We start from the raw sequence: 20,199 nt of genomic DNA, 5'->3' as shown, positions 1-20,199 counted from the left end.
GGGATTTCGCTCCTTTCCAAATGCTTTCATATCTTTTTCTACAAAATGAGACAGTATTTTCCTGCACTTTCTTGTTTAACTATGAGAAGTTTTAAGACAATTTCTTTACACTATGCTTCTCTGCATAGGAGCTAAAACTGCTTTATATTAGAGTTATCCAGGCAGTACAAATTTAACCTGAATGCAGATCTTTTCCAAGCAGTAAAATGGTGTTTATAGCGGTGTGGTTTATTCTTATTCAGGACAGGAAAACACTAAACCAGCACTGGGAACATTAATTCCAGCATAAACTGATCCCCACTGGAAATGATGGTATTTTAAAAGCAAGCCAGAGCTCTTTGGTACAGTTCTGCCTTTTTGATGTACAAGTGCAGGCTGAAGGCTCACACTGAACCTACAAACCCCACCTTTTGCTAGGAAAAGAACATGAGTCATACCTGAAAATGTTGAACTTATAAATGCTACAATTATATTTCATATATGCAGCTCTAGGAGGCTGAAAGCAAAATGAGTCTAATCTTTAAATTCTCTTTTATATTCTGGTCTGTATACAAAACACTTTCCCACGATTTTTCATACGGAATTTTTCTTCAAGTGCATGGAAAAAAACTAACAAAACCCATGATTTTTCAGTGATTGCTTGCACTCCACATACACAATCATATTTTCCCTGTAAAAGGTTTGTTTCCAAATATTATTCACTCCCCCAATATAGCCAGACTTCTTTTGACGTTGTAAGTTTTCTCATGTCATTTGAATGAGGATTGGCCATAAATCAAGATGAACCATTCTTGGAAAGACCCCCAGTATGACTGCAGGCAACATAAATATTTCATTTGCTTTTTCTTCCTTTTTTTTTTTTTTTAAACTGCATTCCATTTGTGATTTGGGTGCTGGGGGAAGGAACAACTTTCTGTGTGAATATAATATTTATTACCAGTTTTGGTCTTGTTTGACCTTGCTGTCTCTTTCCTGTTTGGAACTGAACATTGAGATACAATTATTAGGGTTTGGGTTGGGAGGGTTAAAAGGAGGCAGATTTAGAAGAATTAAGCAACATGCTTAACAGGTAAAAAAATATAAATCTATAGGTTATCCAGGACTATTAACCATACAGCTATTGTGTTGGTAAGCCAATACAAAGAAATCCACTCTACTGTAGCCTGTAGTTCATTGGAGTTAAATCTATGGCAGGTTTGCTGAAATGTCATCAATATTCATTAGTTCTTATGGGAGACCGTTAACATTAGCTGATATATTTGCCTCCATCTTATGAATGAAGGAACAAGAGTGACAGAGATGCTGTGGGCACAAGTGGTGACACCTCTGAAGGCATCAGGGCAGAGATACCCAAAGGAATTGGGGACAAGCTCAGCTGCTCATGAGTTCATCTAGAGCAGGGACCTCAGCACAGGACCACATAGCGCGGTGGGGGACAGTCCTTGTGTCCCTGAGACATCCCCACACAGGTGACTTTCCTGAGCTCCTGCCTGTGTCAGTTCTCAGGCTGTCACGGCACCTTTTCATTTCCAGCGTGTGGTTTCCTAATGTCCCCTGTCTTCTTTCACCATTAATCAAAAAAAGACACCAAACCCATAGGGGTTAACTGTGAACCGTCTGCTCATCCCACGGAAAAAAGCACTTGAACACCACAAGGTGCTTGCCAGTTCCCCAACGCTCCCCAAAACATTTACTTAGGTGTTTCTTTCACCAACTTCCTCAGTTCTTGTCACCTACCAGCCACGCCAGAGCTGCCTTGAGGCATTTCAGCATCCACTGCTGGTTTCTACCTGGTTTTGCTGCCATTAACTGTGCCAGAGACCACAAACCCATTTTAAACATATGGGACTGGCCTCTGCTACTTATCTTCCTCGCCGCTAATAGCTGCTTTCATAATTATATGATGTGGAGTTAGGTGACTTGGGAATTCACGTTTGTGTTGCGATGGGATGAAAGTGCATTTAGATCATTACCACCAGATGTCCCAGCTCCTCATTTGCAGGAGGAAAAAGAATAAGTTCATCAAGACTGCGGCCTCCAATCCCATTTGCGTATGTGAGCTGCCCCCTAAACTCCACCAGCCCGGCGAGCATCACGTGGCGAACATGCCTTGTGGGGTCAAGTACATCCATCATCTGTGCCCGTGGGCAGAATCAGGCAGAGAATACACAGGAGAGGGACCTGGGCTGGGCTGTTTAACATGCTGGCAGCCGTTGGGATGTTAAGTGTCAGGGCAGCATATCCCACCAGACACAGGGAAAGCTGGGAGGCAGGTTGGGGCTTGAATATACAACTGTGGCAGTTGTTTTCAGAGCCCCTGCGTGGAGTAAAGTAAGAGATTCACTCTCATCGACAGAACCTCTGTCCTTTTGCTCTGCTGTGCGATTCTTCAGGACTGTGGCTTTACGACCCACCCATTCACTCACACATCAATATAAATTAAAATTAAACGTATCTATAAGGAATGGGATGGTCTACAGGAAGGAACTTCTAATTCAGTTACTTCAACTGATTTTCTTGAGATTGATCCAGCTACTTCAGCTTTTAAAATCTTTCCAGATTTTGCCTGTTGTTCACAGGCAAGGCCTCTTTCAGACATAATCTTACAAATGCGAGTCCTGCTTGTGCTGTGGGGATCCCAGATGGTGGTGGCAGCAGGATCAGTGCTCCCGAAGTCAATGCACCATTCATATGAGTAAATACTGCAAGATCGGAATAAGAATTACTGGTCTCAGACCATCCTGAGATACTGTTTCTAAATGCCTTACAATGGGTTAATACATTATTAATAGAGGATATAAAACATGTTTAGGCTGCATGCATGAGTGGCAGTTATGAACACAATAGAAGATGTCATACATGGCTACAAGCCATGTTTCTAAACAACCTATTGACCTCTTCAGCAATTAATTAAAATGCATTAAAAAATATCTATTAATCATTCATTAACCCTTTAGAAACTATAAACGAGCCTTAGCAAGAAGTATGACTGAGTTACTAATACTGTGCTGTCAGCTAGCGGGTCAAATTCAGACCTGAAACACGCAGGTGCTGCTCCCCAGCAATTCCCCTGACCTGTACAGGCATTATTGACGGCAGGGAGTTTCTGGCTGAGGATCAGGGGGTAAATGGGCAGCCCGCAAGCCGGGGAGGTCTCTGCTGCTCACCGGTTGCCAACAGCAGCCTGGCAGCTCCCACCGGTGCTGGGGGACAATGAGGAAAAAGGCTGAGCAGGATTTTTTGGGGTGGACTGGGCTGCAGAGCCTGCGGCACAGCGGGCGGCCGCTGGCAGATCTCTGCTCTGAGCAAAGCACAGGACCCTGAATCCCTTCCATGAGTGGGAATATTTATTCGAATGGTAGCAACTGTGGGCAGGAGAACTTTAATTATTCATCGCTGCCCAGTAAATTCTAGCAGAGGGAAACAAACAGTGCTGCAGATAGGCAGCCTGGGGTTTGCCCCTCTGCTTTATTTAGCTGGGAACAGGGGAAGGTGCTGGAGAAGCAGGTTTTGTTCCAATCCCTCAACCCCCAAACTTCACAAGTGCAGTATTTACTGTGCCAGACTGCTTAACATGTCTAAATTTAATTTGATTCCAGTAATGTTCCATAACCACCATAATAAAAACCAAGCACCAGAATGATTCTCCATCTAAATCACATAATGGAGGAGACTAGGGGAACAGCGTTTATGGGAGATTAGTCAAACTAAATAACTATTAAGCTAGTCCACTGTCAGGAGAGGATGGTGTGGAGATCCAAACTCATTAGCTCAGCTGGAATACAGTCATTACCACACGGTTCTGCACTGCTGCAAGCAGCACTGTTTCTAACCCAAGGTATGGATTTCAGTTTATGTAAATGAGGAAGAAGAGGCCAGAAAATGAATCAGGGTAAGTATATATCTTTTTTTGTAGTACCAGACTTAGACAGCTAGTATGACTCAGTGTCACTATCGCCTATCTTGCCTAACAGTTGCAAACACAAAATTGAGATTCTTACATTCCAAGTTGATAGGTATTTCTTCCTTTTCCCCTTCCTCTGAGTGTACAACCACTGAAGGGAAAAGTTACCTTCAACAAAGTAAATAACATAACTGGGTTGAGCAGCTCTGTTCCCGCACATGACAATAAATACATTATGGAATCTTTCAATATATATGGTAGGGAAGCAGTACCTTTGCTTTCTCTGCTATAAACTACATTAGAGGGAGATGGCAAAACTGCCAGTTCAGAGAAAGATCATTGCACATCAAGTGCCATCAGCTGATGAAGTCATGAGACCTTTTAAGTTATATGTGCTGCTGATAGCAGATCTGTTACAGATTTTATTGTTTGCATTGAGGCGGTTGTCCCTTTACTTTGCACATCAGCCGATGTCACATGGGTGTACAGTAAAGACAGCATTCTAATTAAAATCATCAAGTTAAAAACCAAAAATCAACTCCAGATATTAATTTATTGACTCAAATCCGTGAGACAGGCAGTTGGACCAATATCTATAATCTGAAACTAAAGCTACAACCCCCAGCCCCCAGAAACAGGCTCCAAGATCTGTATTTGTGCAGCAACAATGCAAAGTCAAACAACACATGCCTCCAAAGGGTGACAGTGACAGCAGATGACACCATCCCCACAAACAGGCAAGCACCCTTGCCTTCATTATTTCACCAGAAAAAAATAATGGTAATACTCAGAAGCGGTGAAAAAGAAAGGGAACTCGATCTGGCAGGTATTTCATGAGCGTTTGATGCTGTATACCTGATGAACTCCTCACCACCCCCTTCGGGAGGCACATTAACAGCTGTCAGCCTATGTGGGTGGTGAGTTCGAGTTATACATGAAGGTGAAGGAAATAAAACATGTCAACAAGAACACTGCACAGTCAGGCCGCAAAGGCCGGTTTCAAATCCGTAGTTACAGCAGTAAATGCGGCAACATATTTTAGCAATTAGTAGAAAGCTGGCATTAAGTCGTTCCGACTATTCATACTATGGTTAATGTTTTCACTCTGTGCAGAACTAGGAACTAATGGTCAAACGCGACCATTTTAAGCATTCCTGAACAGCTTGATGAATGCTGTAACATTGCTGACAAGCGACTGTCAACATTCACAACACCAGGCTACAGGAGCTGGGGCTGAGTGGCACAAACAAGCAGATTAATGGTTTCTATTTGCCATAATAGTTTTAGGAGAAATGAGCTAATTCATATAAACTGCTAGCTAACAGGTGAAATTTTGCAAGTCTTGCTAAGGAGGAAAAATTCAAAACAAGCAGAAGGGATTTTTTGGGGTACTTATGATTATGAAATGTTCTGATAACACAGAACATTTGTCAGCTAGTGATCCAACAGAGGTCTCAGGGTGGCTCGTACCATCTAACCATAGACACCAAGCTCCTGATTTATTTGCCTTAGGTAAGCCAGAATCCCTCATATCCTGACCGAAACACAGAGTGTCAAGAGACAAGAGGGTTCTGAATTGCCTTCTCATCTTTCAGAGCAGACGTAAAGCACCAAGGACCCAGATCTCCCTCTGGAAGTGTCTGTGCTTCTCTATATGCTGCAGGGAACATGGGTCACTGAGGTCCAGGTAAGTGTCTAAACTTCAGCTGAGCTAATCCCCAAACCCCTTTTCCATGGTCAAGCTCTGAGCAAGCTCCTAACTTGAGGAAGCCTCAGCAGGGCAAGTCTAACAAGGAATTCACCAACACAGCCCAACATTGAGCAGTGTTCCTTGCCATTCAGAGGAAGTTTTCTCTAAAGGGGCTTAGACAGACTTGGGAGTCCACTCATCCTTTAGAGAGACCCTGCTCCACATTGCTGCTCTCAACTGGCCAAGCTGACTGTCCCCTACAGGCTCTAAGTAGCTGCAATTTCTCTTCCTCTGCTCCTGGGGATGTTCTTTGGGCTGCACCACTTGTCCACCTTCAAGCAGACCAAGATTTGTAAGATGAAACACATATGGGATGGGAATCCTGCCATCACAACCCTTCAAGTGGCACGTGGGATTCAGAAGAGAGGGTAGCTGAGCAGTACTCATCTTTTCATGCAAATTTAAGGGCCTTTGAGGGGTTGACAGCTGCTTTTCGGCTTTGTGTTTGTGTACAGCATCTCTGGTCTCTAATTATCCATTTAAGTCAATACTCGTGCAGGAAGGCATACAGAGCATGGTACATATGAGTAAAATTAAGATGCAACAATGTTCCGTAGTAGGTCAGCTTCCACAATGCTGGATCAAGAGTGAATTTAACCAAATGCAAAGGCAAGTTGAGGCTGGGGAATTGGGGGCGGATCTGTAGTATATAGGGAGTTGGTTGCAGCCCCTTATATACATTGGCTGAGACTTTCCACTGCAGCACTGCTTTTGGCTTATATTCTTCTTTTTTTTTGAGCAGCACTCATTCTTCAGTGTTCACAAGCATCCCTGTAGCATTCAGCAGGCAGAAAACCCAAAGACTACAGCTGTGCCTCCAGCTTGTTCCAAAAACTCCACTTGGTTGAAACCAAATTACAATGTTTTGAAAAACTGGAATATCCTCTCTTGGTCGCATCCCTCACAAAACCTGAAGTGACGTGCCAAGAAACCCAAAAGACTAAAACCAAACAAGCACATTCTAAAATAACTCTATCTGGTACCAAAGCAGCAGTGGCACATGTTGTTCTGCGAATATCTTGTAGCTGCTGAGCAGCTGTAATCGCAAAAGAGCAGAGTCAAGCCACCCTCTGCAGTTCCCATATGAAAATAATGAACCTCTCTCACTCCATCCTTCACCTCCAAAGAGTCATCAGGCAAGAGAGACCTTATTGACATTTCTGTGCTTAAAAGGGGCCGATGAAAAAGATGGGGACAGACTTTTTAGCAGGGCCTGTTGCAATAACGGGGGAGATGGTTTTAAATGAAAGGAAGGAGATTCAACAAGAAATTGTTGCCCCTGAGGGTGATGAGAGCCTGGCCCAGGTTGGCCAGAGAGGTGGTGGCTGAACCATCCCTGGAGACATCCCAGGCCAGGCTGGACAGGGCTCTGAGCAACCTGAGCTGGTGAAGATGTCCCTGCTCATGGCAGGGGGGACACTGGGGGAGCTGGGAAGGTCCTTCCAACCCAAACTGTTCTGTGATTCTATGACGAGCTCTTTCCAGTGTGCAGAGAATACAAGGCCAGGGAGAGAGGCCAGGTAGGTAACCCCTTCAGGTTCAGCATATGGACTCCATCCATCTGTTTCTTGATGATGGTACCTAGAAGCTGTATTTGTTTTGAAGATTTAGAAAGCCCTTTTCCTCTAATAACTCAAAAGTCACGTTAAGAAGCCCATCTTTAAAGCACAGTTTCTTTTCAAATCCCTAAACACTTGGATACACCTGATTTTCAGTTGACAGTGAGAATCTTATTTTGGCTCCCTTGTTAATAAACACCAAAACAACACCTAACAACACAATCATATACTATTTCTTCACTGGTATACAAAATGCACGTGTGGGGGTCAGAATCCAGGTTGCACAGGTAACTGCAAAACTGGCATTTTCTAACTCTGACTTCTTGTTTTCCAATCTAAATAACACTTTTTAGTGCATGGGAGTTCTATATATAATTATATACATTGCAACGGTACAGTCAGGAGTCAGGACCCTATTGAGCTGGCGCTATACAAACACACAAAAGATGGTCATCTAGAAATCCACAGGGCACTTCCCACCTCTCCCGATACCTCCACTCTTTGTACATGACTCAGTGATAAAACATGGTGGTGTTGTACAGACCGTGTTTTCATGGCTCTGAAGGTACCTTATTCAGAAAATCTCATACTAATCTGTTAGTCATCTTGAATGAAATTGCTTCATTTGCCAGTGCAAATGATCGGCCTTTTGAGATTTGTAACCACTAACTTTAGACTTTTTCCTGAGGAGAAAAGACAAATAGGATGGCACAGTGTTTGCTATGGAAACACAGTGATGTATCATAACCATAATTGCTCTGAGGTCACAGAACTTCCATTGGAGATGACACGAGAACATGCCTGTTAGAGAGCTGCCACGCAACTGTGTTCGGGAAGCAGCTTCTTCAAACAGCAGCAAATGAAGGGAGAGGGAGGTGAGTTGTGAACTAGCTGATGAAAATCATCATTCTAAAATAACAGGAGCTTTAACTTTAGAGTTTATTATACAAGTTGATGCAACTGGAGTCAGTGTAATATGAAGGACACGTCATCAAGTGATACCATGTGCCCAATCCTGGGCAACAACGAGCCTGATATGACATTTATTAGAAGCGCACATGTATTATTGTACTTTCTTCTAGAAAGGAAATTGGGGTAGCAGCTGCTACGTAGCAGGAGAATTTAAGTGTGCGTGTTTTGAGAGACACTTTGTAAAAGGTTAGTGGGACTGGAGCTTTAGATAGAGCCAAGCGCAGCTGGAAGGGAGAAGACTTAAAAGATGAAAGGTGGTAATGGGGCTGGGATTGTCTGAAATCACCAGATCTGGAATTTTAGTCTGTTTGTATCTCAGTTCCCTACCCAGAGTACTTACTAAATCCACAAGCTTTTTCAACACTGATTATGAAAAGCATGTAAGTAAATAGGCAGAGCCAGATAGCTTGGCTAAGGGCAGACGGATAGAGCCTTAATCTTCAACAATTATGGACATTAAAGAACTTGGGCATGACACACTTAGCTCCTCATCTCAGTAGCTCTGGATGCAAAATCCAGAAGAATTCTACCAAGGTTGTAGATTTGGACAGTTTTAGCGCAGATTGGAAACATCCTTAATTTTTTCATGTTTTGTTAAGAAAAAAAAAAGCAGAGGGCAAACAGAACACAATTCATATTGACATTAGGAACCGGCAGTCCAAAGGGCTGCGGCAGCTCTGTGGTTCCAGGGCACGCCAGTGCCACCTGAGAGGGCTGCTCAGTCATCGGGTCAGGTCTGTGTACAGTGAAACGGGTTTCAACTGTGTAGAGAACATCACGCTCGCTTCAGTACCTGCTCCGCGAAATCCCCCGCAGAGGTACAGCTTCCCTTCCACGGAGCCTGCGCTGGTGGAGTTTGTCCGTAAGGAGAGGAGGGGAGAAGGCATCAGAGGTCCATCCCTCCAGAAGTCTCCATCGGGGTTGTAGATCTCCACCGCATCGAGACATTTCCGTGTCTGTCCCCTGTCGCGACCGAGGCATCCAATTCCTCCTGCAAATGATATGTAGGTTAGATGGAGCAGTCCTGGGTTCTGCTCAAAAACACATTGCTGGCTGCATAATCTTTTGTTTACGTGCCCTCATGTCCCTCCTTTTCCCTTTTGCAGCTCCAGAAATGTGTTGATTGTAAACTCAAAGCAGAGGCTCCTGCACGTTGTCTACAGACATCAAAGCAAGATCCTTTCTGAAGCCTTGCATCAAAGGGAGGAAAAGCAGCATGTCTTCAAGATGCAAAGGTATTTTGCCTTGTTTTCTGCCTATACAGTAGAAATGGTCAGAATTGTTGTGTGTGCTGGACAAATCACTTTATCATTAAGTTGTAATTGTTCAAACATATTTTCCGATTACTGTTAGTATATTTGACCCTCACATATGCTAACAAACAATCACTTGGATTTTTTGGTTACTGGTCTTCAATAAAAGAAAAAATATTACATCAATTTCTTAAGGGAAATCAGCTTCCAGAAACAAACCCATCCAGTAGGCAGGAGTCCCAGCTGAGTGATTTGTGACAAGCTCTGCTGTCGAAGGGTTAATTAGGGTGCCTGAAGCACATTTGCAGGATTGAAACAGATCTCAGGTTTCGTTTGCTGGGACTTAATGCAACAGGCTGCAGACACACCTGAGGTCTCAGTGCACACTGAAACCGCAGTGTAAACACCGCCTTGCCAAACCCTTTCCAGTAATCAAATCCAGATTTTGAATTCACAGCCTCTGGTTCTCCAGAATTAACATGCTGACGTACCCTGGCAGGTTTTCCATCTGTGCCAATGGACACAATACCCTGTAATGAGCACTGCTGGCGTGCTGCAGCAGCTCTTTTGTGCCTCTGTGTGTATGTGACCACTTTTAAATTTAAAATAACTGCAATATGCAAGCAATTTCCACATGAAGGCCAGCTTTCCAGATACGCATGTAGGAATGCTGGATTGTGCAAATCCAAAATGCATCGTATAGCATGTAATTACACCCTTGTATATGCCAAGGGAAAGGACTGCAAGTAGAACCTGCCCCAGGTTGGTGGGGCTGCTTTTTAAGTATATTGCCCCTAGAGCTCTTAAGCTGGTCTATGAGAGAAATGAGCCCCTAGCACTCAAAGTTTTATTTGCACATGGTTTTTCATCTAGCACTCCATATGGACTGTTATTTCTTTCGACCTTTTGTGCATTCTCCAAAGGTATTTGCAAGAGGCAGCCACATGTAAGTGGAGACTGCAATGCTTCGAATTTGCTACCAGTTTATTCCTGATCTGCATTTTAGAGTCGGGCAGAGACATGATCAGTTGTGCCTGTATCAGAGCAGCAAAATTAGAACCAAATTCAGCATCCATTATCATTAGCAGGAAGTTTTCTCCAGCTGAATTTTGCAGCATTTAATTCAGTTCAATATTTGAATTTAAAAGCCTTCACTAGGTTTGGTTTTGAGCTCTTTTTCCATGCACAGCAAATCTTTACTTGCCCTAATACCTACCAACAAGATCCTGGCAGTTTGTGTTAGGATCCCCTCAGTGTGTGCTTTAAACAAGGCCAGCATCCAAATGCTTTCAGTCCTAGCTTAACACCCCAGGTACGCAGCATTTGCTCTGATGGGCTCCTCTGAGATTTGATTCACCTGAGAGAGCTGGGCCAGGGAGTTATTGTGCTCATGGATTTTTGCTAATCATTTCCATGCCAAAAAGAGAGTTGTATGCATCGTCATGCTGTGCCTTTCTCACAATGGAGTCTCACTGAGCTATTCCTTAGGACTATTTGGAAACAAGAACAAGTTTCAGAATTCAAACATTTACTTATTGTGTTGTTCCTCATGCCAGGAGCATCACCCTCTTCTATGCAGTCTTCTCCACTACTCCTCAATGGCTTATAAGAGAGGTGCTACAGTAAGGAGAGGACACTATTCCCCTACAATTATCGAGAAAGGTTTTAAGGGCTAATCAATTTTTTTGATCTGGTAAGGCTATTTAATTGATTGCTTATCACGTAGTCTCTCTGATTCTATAGCATCCTCCTTTAGCATTCTCTATAGCATCCTCCTCTCAGAGGACAGCATGCAAGACAATTTGCTACCGAGGCAGGTACAGTCTACAGAGTGCAGTGTAATGTAGAAAGAGCTACTCAAGACAGTTTAAATGGAAACCAGTAATAATAAAGCTCCTCACAGATTAATTTGATCTATGCAAAAGACAGGGTTTTTTTTTAATTAGCCCAGGTGTAACTGTTCTCTGCTGAAAAATACGCACTCGTCCATAGGAAAAGTCTTCATATGAAGAATGAAAGAGCATCTTGTTCAACCAGAAGAATGAATAGTACCAGTTAGGGAATGTCAGACTCAAACAACAATAGCTTTGCTGATTGCCTCAGTATTTCAAGGGGGGCAGTGGTCAGAATGCCCCAGAACTCTTCTAGAAGCGTAATTGCTGTTTATTTCTTAGCGCATTTTTATTGTCATTTTCTAAATTGAGTATCTGTGGGGCATGGTAACTTCAGAAATAACTGAAATAATCAGGTACAAAACCAACACAGCACAGTCAGTGACTTTTTGCAAAAGAAGTCACGACCTTTACCGGTTAATGAAGACATTCAATTGCTGATCCAGAGGATCCGCCTCCACATGTTTTTCCTGTGTACTCATTAGAGAAGTCATCTTTGGTGACCTGTTGGAGCATCTTTTCAAAGGTTCAAGAGCTTCCGCGTATTTTCAAGCATTTATGAAACCCTCATTGATAGTTTAAGCAACTTGACCTCCTTTAATCCAGTCATTATCAGAGACAGTCCTGAAGGTACCAAATACCTCCATTTTACTTGCGCCCTCCACAGCCATTTCAGGTAAATCCAATGTCACGTTCATTTTACAACAAGGCCAAAGCTAAGTTCTCAGCAAATAGAAAATGAGAAGGAAAAACCAGAGGGAGTAAAGTTTAATTTTCAAGCTTAGAAAAATACCATCCTGAAAAGCAAGAAATCAAGAATTTCAATCGCCATTTCTAAGGCAATGCTACCGCTGAAATATTGCTAACAAAGGAACCTGGGGACATCAGACTCTACCAGCACTGCTTTGCTGGTTGAGAAATACACCTGTGAGACAATCCTGCCTGTCCTCGGTGGAGACTGCTGTCTCAGGCCTCTTTCCAAAGGACTGAATACACACATCAACAAAGACATTTCCGAAACTTAAATCAATCCACATCTGCAACTGAGTGGAGGCATCTCTCGTTAACCAGGCTATTCATCATCTACAATGCACGTACCATGCAAAACTACAAATTGGCAGAAAAAAAGACATTTGCTGCATGAGGCGATTCAGGCTTTGTGCCCCATCACTCACAACTCAGATTAGCCTGTCCCAGTGCCTTCTTCATGCAGATTTATGAAACCATTAGGAGTGCAAGTGGAGACATACGGAATTACAGCTAAGAATACAAGGATAAAGTAGTAAAGAGGGCAGAGGGTTGCAGATCATTGGGAGGAGACTCTTATGCCAAGGGACCCAGCAGTACAGGGATCTGTACTTGCAATTGCACCTTAAGCCACCCAGAACTAGAGATGGGGTCACTAAAACATACCTGCTGTGGTTGGAGCCCCCCAAAAAGCCCCGAGGGGTGTGCAGAAGGACAGCAATTGCTATTTCCATGCCTGCACCCCAATGGGTGCTGGGGAGGGTCCCTCATTAAGCCACACTCCCCCACCTTGTCACAAACGGAGCAGGTGAATTCAACACCACCTGCCTTAGTTCTCTGCATAAAGCCCAATTATATGTCCTTTGTGCAAGGGGAGCTGGATTTTCTCACTGGGACTTTTGAACATTTCTGTCATTTTCACATTCATCACACAAGAGGATTTAATCACCGAATTCATTCTTCCCCCACCCCTTACAAATATACCCTTTCAACACATTAGGCTTTTTACATTATGCACTTTCCCTAGGAGATATTTCAGATGCCACTGAAAGACTAAAAAAGCCAGCGAAGCCACCTTTGTGTTCCCAAACCCATTAATGCTTGAGAGCTTTTCATATCACGCTTGGGTGATTCTGCAATCAAACATACTTTCAAGGGCACTCTTTAAGCAGTTGTTCTAATGGACTTTAAATTTAACATGAAGCTCCATTAGTAAAATAAATATATAAATAAAATACATGATCTTTATTAAGAAATCGGGAGAGAGAAGACAAGCCTTTGATGCAAGAAGGCAAAGCCGGGTAGGTGATGTGATTAGCACATCTCCGGCATTTCAATGAGGCGCAGTTCTGTGCCTTGCGATACCCACACACTGCTCAGAGCTGGCTGAAGGCAAAGCACATGGGGGTCAGCTGCCCCCCCCTTGCCCCACGCTCATCTGAGAAGACTGAATGCAATTTGAGTCACATCACTTCTAATAGCAGAACATCCTTGAGGGGAAACATCTGTAACAGCAGCAAAGTGGTAAAGAGTCACTGGTGATAATTAGTTCATCAGGTGCAAAGGAAAAAGGGTGCCTTACATATGTCTCTATTTTTGCTGTCTACAACTACCCAAAAGGAGGTTGGAGCATGGAGGGTGTTGGTCTCTTCTCCCAAGTAGCAAGTGATAGGATTAGAGAAAATGGCCTCAAGTTGCACCAGGGGAACAATTTCTTCCCCAAAGGGCTGTGGGGCATTGGAACAGGCTGCCCAGGGCAGTGCTGGAGTCTCCATCCCTGGAGGCATTTTAAAAGCATTTAGACAATGTTCTTAGGGACATGGGTTAGTGCTAGAACTAGATTAGGTTATGGCTGGACTTGATGATCCTGAGGGTCTCTTCCAACTGAAATGATTCTATGAGTCTATATTTCTATAGGAGTGAGGCTGACATGCAGTTGACTTTCAAGAGACAGAGAATGTTCCTACCCACACGTACCTGGTGACTCCACCCGTGTCACTGATACTTGTGAAAGCAGGCACCGGTACAGAGCAATTGCACTTCCAGGTCTCATCCACACCACGCTCTTAAGCAGCTAAATATGCCAGGCAGCTGAGTCCAACATAGACATTTCCCTACCCCAGGATAGTCACCCCAATCCAAGTCCAGATTGCTCGTCACACAGACCAAAATGACACCTACAAGGTGGTTAGTGGCTCAGACAGGACAGAAAAGCACTTCTGTACCCCACTGAGAGCAGCAGGGTGATGGGTATTTCTGAATATCAGACTCTAAGCCATTTAATTAGGTTTTCCCACTAACAGACCCCTGAAATTAGACATGAACTACAGCCTCTCGGCCAGGGCAGCATATCAAGGAGCAACAAGAGCAGAGCTGCTTCCAGAGGGAAGGTGACCCAGGTAACAAGCTCACCGTCAAGGCACAGCTCTGCAGAACCAGGGACCAGCGATCACAGAGAGTTCTACCAGCTGCTCTCAGGTGAAGGCAAGGTGACAAGAGAGGGCTGAATCCCCAGGCCTGTGTTTAAATGATGCTCCTGAACCTGTGGGTGGAGGCTCCAGGTGATGCTGGTCAGGATAATCAAGACCTATTAGTGCCCTTAGGGCACTAACACTGTAATTCTTTATCATATATTTAAGTCCTCAGATCACAACGCTGAGCAACATGCATTCTTACTAGTGCCTTTTTGAGCTTTTATCAAAGGAACATGGGAAAAGAAAAAAGAGTACTTCTCCAACAAGCAAGTGAAATCTAAGCTTTGCCTCCCGTAAAATAAGTCACTATTAAATTGATCTCTGGAATGCGCAATGGACTTAATAGCGCTAATCTCTTATGTAACGTTTCCCTTCATTGCTCTTTAACGGCGCTCAAGCTGAGAGTCTCGGCACTTTGCTCGCACTCTCTGCAAAGCAGCAATAAAACCAGCCCTGGCAGGCGCTTCCAAAGGTGAAACCGAGAAGCACTGTCATTCTTTACTAACACGGAGTACTGCGGATGAGCTAATGCAGCTTGTGCAACACACGAGGGCAAAAGATTGATTAGAAGCAGGGCTGATTGTCATCCTAAACATGGTCAGTCTTCAGTTCCAGCTCCTTCTTTTCTCCTGTAATGCCTTGTTCTCATTTCCTTTGATAATCTTTGAGTACAAAGCAGTTCCGATCTCATCTACCAGACCAAATTTTTGCCTTTTTTCCTCCTTGCGCACAAGCACTACGGAGCCTGTTGCACAGGTATAACAGAGCAGAATCAGGCCCATAAGCTGCTACTTGTCTGAAGTCCAAAGCACATTTATAAATAGAGGTGTTTATGTTAAAAGAAGGTGTTATTCAAATGCACAGTTAATACTGTGAAAGCTAAAATGTCTCCTTCCAGCCCCTCCTACACATGCTTTCCTTTCCAGAGGGACCCCAAAGTACATATTCAAATAAGTATTTTATGATGGAGACATTCAGTGTTTAATTGAACCTCATTTAACTGCTTAAAACTTTTAAAAGAAGCTCTCAGCAAGAACTCAGGGGGAAAAAACAAGTCCTAAGAGGTGGGATGCCAGGCTAAGGAGGATAAACAAAAACTCTTTGATTCCTAAATCTTCCCTAATAGGATTTCTCACTTAAGTCTTTCTATATGTTCTTACTTATAAAGCAGGAATTATATAACGTTAAAGCAACACGTGGTTAAAGCTGTCATGGTGATACATTTTTTTACCAGTGACCTGTATTTCAGAGACAGTAGTTCTACTGAATGTGTTTTAAGGCAAGCTAATGAATATGGCATTCAAATGGATTCAGTTGGATAAATTTTCCTAATTTATACACTGGCTGTAATAAGTTTTCAGAGACTTAGCTGGAAAGGATATTTTTTTTAAGCAAGAGATTAAAATGCATGACCTTAAATAGAGCCCTCCCATCTGGTTTTCTTCCAAAAGTGTCTCAATTGCCTCTGTCATTAAGAACACAATACTGCTCTTTATTGGGCTTTCCAATGAATATAGTTATGTTCCTGGGAAAATATGGAGAGAAAGAGCTAAGATCAGTCAAATGGGATGAATAGGAGAAAGGATTTTGAGCCTTAGGAAATGTTGTTCATTTACTTATGAGGATTATGTACATTGTATAAATAGCATAAGATTCTCTAGGAACATTACACAACAAGCAGACAATTATATTGCAGGATTGCTGATTAAGACACATGGTACAGGTTTCTGAATGATGCTATTACTCACACCAAAAACTCTAATCTATTTCTCATTTTCCTTCCATCAATATGACTTGAGAATAATTCCATTGAAGTCATTAAGGTTTTACATGCTGGAGCGGGCAATTAGGCTGGGAAGAGGTTTTGGACAGTGACTGTGCACTCTCTATTCTGTGCCAATGGGACTTTTCAGAAATTAACACTTCAAAGGCCGAGTGTCAGATTCTGACCTGGGTTAGAACAAAACTAGTCGGACACAACACAGCTGAGATCAGCAGACTGGGTACTACAGATTTACACCTACATGGACAAGAGCAAAAATTAGATCTGTATCTCAAAGAGTGTGCTACTGCATCTTATTCAAAGCTACTGGTCCATCATTTTGCTTCATATTTGTGGTAGAAATTGCATTCGCACATCACACACATTAGAGAGGATCAGCTTTCTCTGCAGTGATCCTTCATTTTTGCTCGAGTCCCACCTAATCCTGAACATGCTGACACCTGTATGAGCTGTACCAGAAGACAGAGATCCTGTCTGAAAGAGCCAACAAACTTACTGTGTTTAAGGACTTTGTGTTCAAGACTTGCTTGAAAGAAGTCTCATCTCTGCAACACTACTCTCTGTACCCAGCTAGAACTATATGTTCATTTATTTCATGTTTTTATTTCTGGGAAGAGGGACTTGGTCCTCGTGGCACGGAGACAACAGTTTGCATTTACCTGCTTCCACCTTGTTTCTCCCCTTCTCCTTCCTCCGCCCCCAGCAGCCCCAGCGGATCTTCTTAGATGGGTACAGACTGGAGGAAGCCCACGGAGACAGTGCACCACGTAAGGAACAAATACGATAGGAAAAGCAGGTGGTGCTTGGAGGAATCCAAGCAAAACCATCAAGCATGCTTCTGAATTACCCCTTCCCTCAGAGTCCCATGACTGGGGCTCCACGGGAGCCTGTTAGATGTTCAAGTTCTGTATGTTCAAATAAAAGTAGTGTAAAAAGTGAAATATCTTTCTTACACTAATCCAGGACACTAAATGTTCACTTAATTTAATCGACAGGAAGGAAGAAATGACGTGGGGGAAAAAATAACTGTAGAAAAATACCATCCATTTAGTCCAACATAGTTTGTCCTATGGTACGTAGCAAAGGGTGAGATATTTCACTTTGAAGAGGCAAATTGCTAGAAAGAAGAAAAAGTCATGGTGCCATCCACTAAAAATCTGTTTCCTCTTACCCAAGACATAAATCTCGCTGTTGACCACGGCTGTGCTGAAGCGGTATTTGGAGTACTTCATCGGGGCGCCTTCTGTCCATTTGTCTTGGGCTGGGTCGTACCGAAACGTTCTGTTACTTAATCGATCCGGCTCATCGTCAGGCAGATCCATCTGTATGAAATATGACAGCCATAGGATAATACAACATTTGGAGCCCTCTGCACGCGCCTGCATGCAATTAATCACAACAGACAGCCGAGCAGATAAATAACATAAACACATCAATTATGGCTGCAAAGTGATTCATGCTCAGGAGGGTTTAAGAGCACCCATGACTTGTGGCTGGGAGGACGCAGTGGAAGGCAGATGAACACAAGGGCATCTCTGTTCTGCAGCAATAAAGCTGAGGATTTGGGTAATAACAATCCATTCCTGGGCAGAACGTGCCTCTTTCGTGTAAAGTCCTAGTCATAACAGAGGGAAAACCATCCTATAGAACATTTTTCCTTGCTGCTGAAGGTTTAAATCCATTCCTGCTGTTACTCAGACCGTCCTGTGAGTCTCAGTGAGGTGCTTTGCTGGCCTTTCTCAGGCCTGTGAATATATATAACTTATTCTCAAGTCACTTGCACATTTATTTAGTCAGCCTAACCAGAGTAATGTTGTTCAATCACTGTAACTTCTCCTTCAATAGTTTTCATAACAAGCTCCTCACCCCCCACTATATCTTTGCTGCCATAATACTCTTTATATACTCACTCCTACTCCTCTTGTTCTCTCTAATCTTCTTCCCCTTTCTCTGCCTGTCTAATGTGATGCAGGGAACTCAGATTATGTTTTCTGGGTATGACACTCTTCAATACAAGCAGTGGGCTGTGGGGGGAGGATTCTGAAATATTTCTGCATGAAAGGTTTCACGTAGAGAGATGTATTAATAGCAGTGGGGAGAGAATTACTTTGCTTACTTGTGATGTTGTTTTATGTGTGCCTGCTTCGCTTGTTATTTTTCTTTCCCCAAAGACCTTTCCAACACTGATGTAATGGACAAGATAGTAGGAGACAAACTAGAAAGTGGATATATAGCCCCTTGGATACTCCCTTTTTCTTTGTCATAAGTGTGAAAAACTGCAATTTATTCACTGCAAGAGGGGTAAGATGTGTATTTTCAACACAGAATAAGTATATACTTAGGAGCAGGCACCATCTGATGTGCTCTAAATTCACATCCTACCTCATTTTTGTGGTCATGTTCACCTCAGAGCACACAGGGTACTCTTTAGATACAGAAAACACAACACCCAGTGGCCCTTCTCTCTGTCTCAAGGGTGACTTGGATTTTTAACTCTGCTGGCATCAGCGAGGCTGGACCAAGGCTGAGCCAGAGCGATGCTGCCATGAGTCCAGCCCTCGCCCTCCTAAGCTGTCATTTTATGTCCTGGCTTGACTTTGTCTCGTCTTGTTTCAATTGCAAAGCCCGAGTGGGAAAGGAACATGTATTTATCTCTGTCCTGTAGCAGACACATGCACTTACAGCAGTCTATCAATGCCACATCCTTAGTGTTTGTTCAGGATTGACAGAACATTCAGTGCTGCTTGAGCATAGGGACAACTCCCGGCTCAATTAACTAATTTGCCTTTCTGGTGCAGCTGGGGGATCCCACAGATAAAAATCACTGCATCTGATGGAGAGTGCAGGATGTACACCGTACCAGAATTCAGCACAGTGCAGCACTGGTCTTGAAGCACTTGTTGGAGAACTTAGGCTGATTTGTTCTGATCAGCTACATGCTAATCTTACAAAGCTATGTTTTTTAATTAATTATTGTTAATCTGCTCATCTCAAGTCTGTTGCTATATAAACTCAGACTCCCATGTATTGTTAGTGATAGTGTTGGCTGGCAAGTATTCCCTTTAGGTGTTTTCAGGGTGCCTGTATTATTCTTGTCTCAATATTCCCAACTTGTGTTTCTAAGCCACATTTCCCCCTTACAATCTGTTCTGGAGAACTATTAAGAACGACAAAGCTGGTTGTCTGACTTGAACGTCTATCTTTGTAAGATGACATATCTTTCAGTTCAAGTTTTTCTATAGACAGATTGTTTCTACATTAAATGTTTTCATATTTTAATTCTTTAAATAGCAAGGTGTCCTTGCTGTCTTGTTTCAGTATCAAAAATACTCTCTGATCTTTCCATTTTCTCCTTTGGGGAGTCCTGCACTCAAAATATCCAAAGAGGTGGAAATCTTGTTTGCCGAATGCATCTCTACCTTTAACTACTCTGAACAGTAATTTATTTCAAGAGAACACAAACCAATGAGATGTAATGACAAGTATGAACATACTGCTGTCAGCAATAAGGATTACAGAAGCTCTACTTTATTGTCAAGTAAATGCAGGGCTTTATCTTGAATGGTCAAATTTAAACTGCACTGAGCAGTAAATAAGAATAGGCTGTGCTCTTAAAGATCTTTTGCACTGGTGGCAACTGGAGCGAGCAAGCAGTGCTCCTGACATCCCTCCTCCTTGTAGCATAGCTCTGGATATACCATCTGCAGTTGTACAGGGAATCCATGTCCCTGATGAAAATTCCTGTTATAACTTTATATAGCCAAGCAACGAAAATGAAACATCAAAATGGCTTGATTAAAAGGAGTCTGTTTTCCAGAGAATGCTTTGACTTTTCCTTGAAGATATAATATAATAAAATCAAATA

The 20,199-nt window shown here is 42.9% G+C and overlaps 2 protein-coding genes across 4 annotated transcripts in view; one reads left to right on the top strand and one right to left on the bottom strand.

Annotated features, from left to right (window-relative positions):
- The window catches only part of KBTBD12 (kelch repeat and BTB domain containing 12), a 52,841-nt gene that overhangs the window by 7,475 nt on the left and 25,167 nt on the right, over nt 1-20,199 (bottom strand). For all 3 annotated transcript variants that reach the window (XM_065075672.1, XM_021294648.2, XM_005507524.3), the window contains exons 4-5: nt 17,506-17,656; nt 8,979-9,176 (exon numbers count right to left, since the gene is read on the bottom strand). In XM_065075672.1, coding sequence (XP_064931744.1) covers nt 8,979-9,176; nt 17,506-17,656 — 349 coding nt within the window. The remainder of the gene's footprint in view (nt 1-8,978; nt 9,177-17,505; nt 17,657-20,199) is intronic.
- MGLL (monoglyceride lipase) overlaps nt 9,292-20,199 on the top strand; it is a 97,245-nt gene continuing 86,337 nt past the window's right edge. The window contains exon 1 of the mRNA XM_065075674.1: nt 9,292-9,420. Within this exon, the coding sequence (XP_064931746.1) occupies nt 9,402-9,420 (19 nt within the window). The 5' untranslated portion in view covers nt 9,292-9,401. The remainder of the gene's footprint in view (nt 9,421-20,199) is intronic.

This window comes from Columba livia, chromosome 10, assembly GCF_036013475.1.
Source record: "Columba livia isolate bColLiv1 breed racing homer chromosome 10, bColLiv1.pat.W.v2, whole genome shotgun sequence".
NCBI lineage: Eukaryota > Metazoa > Chordata > Aves > Columbiformes > Columbidae > Columba > Columba livia.
Note: the sequence above shows the minus strand (reverse complement) of the source record. Positions and strands in the feature narration are given on the sequence as shown.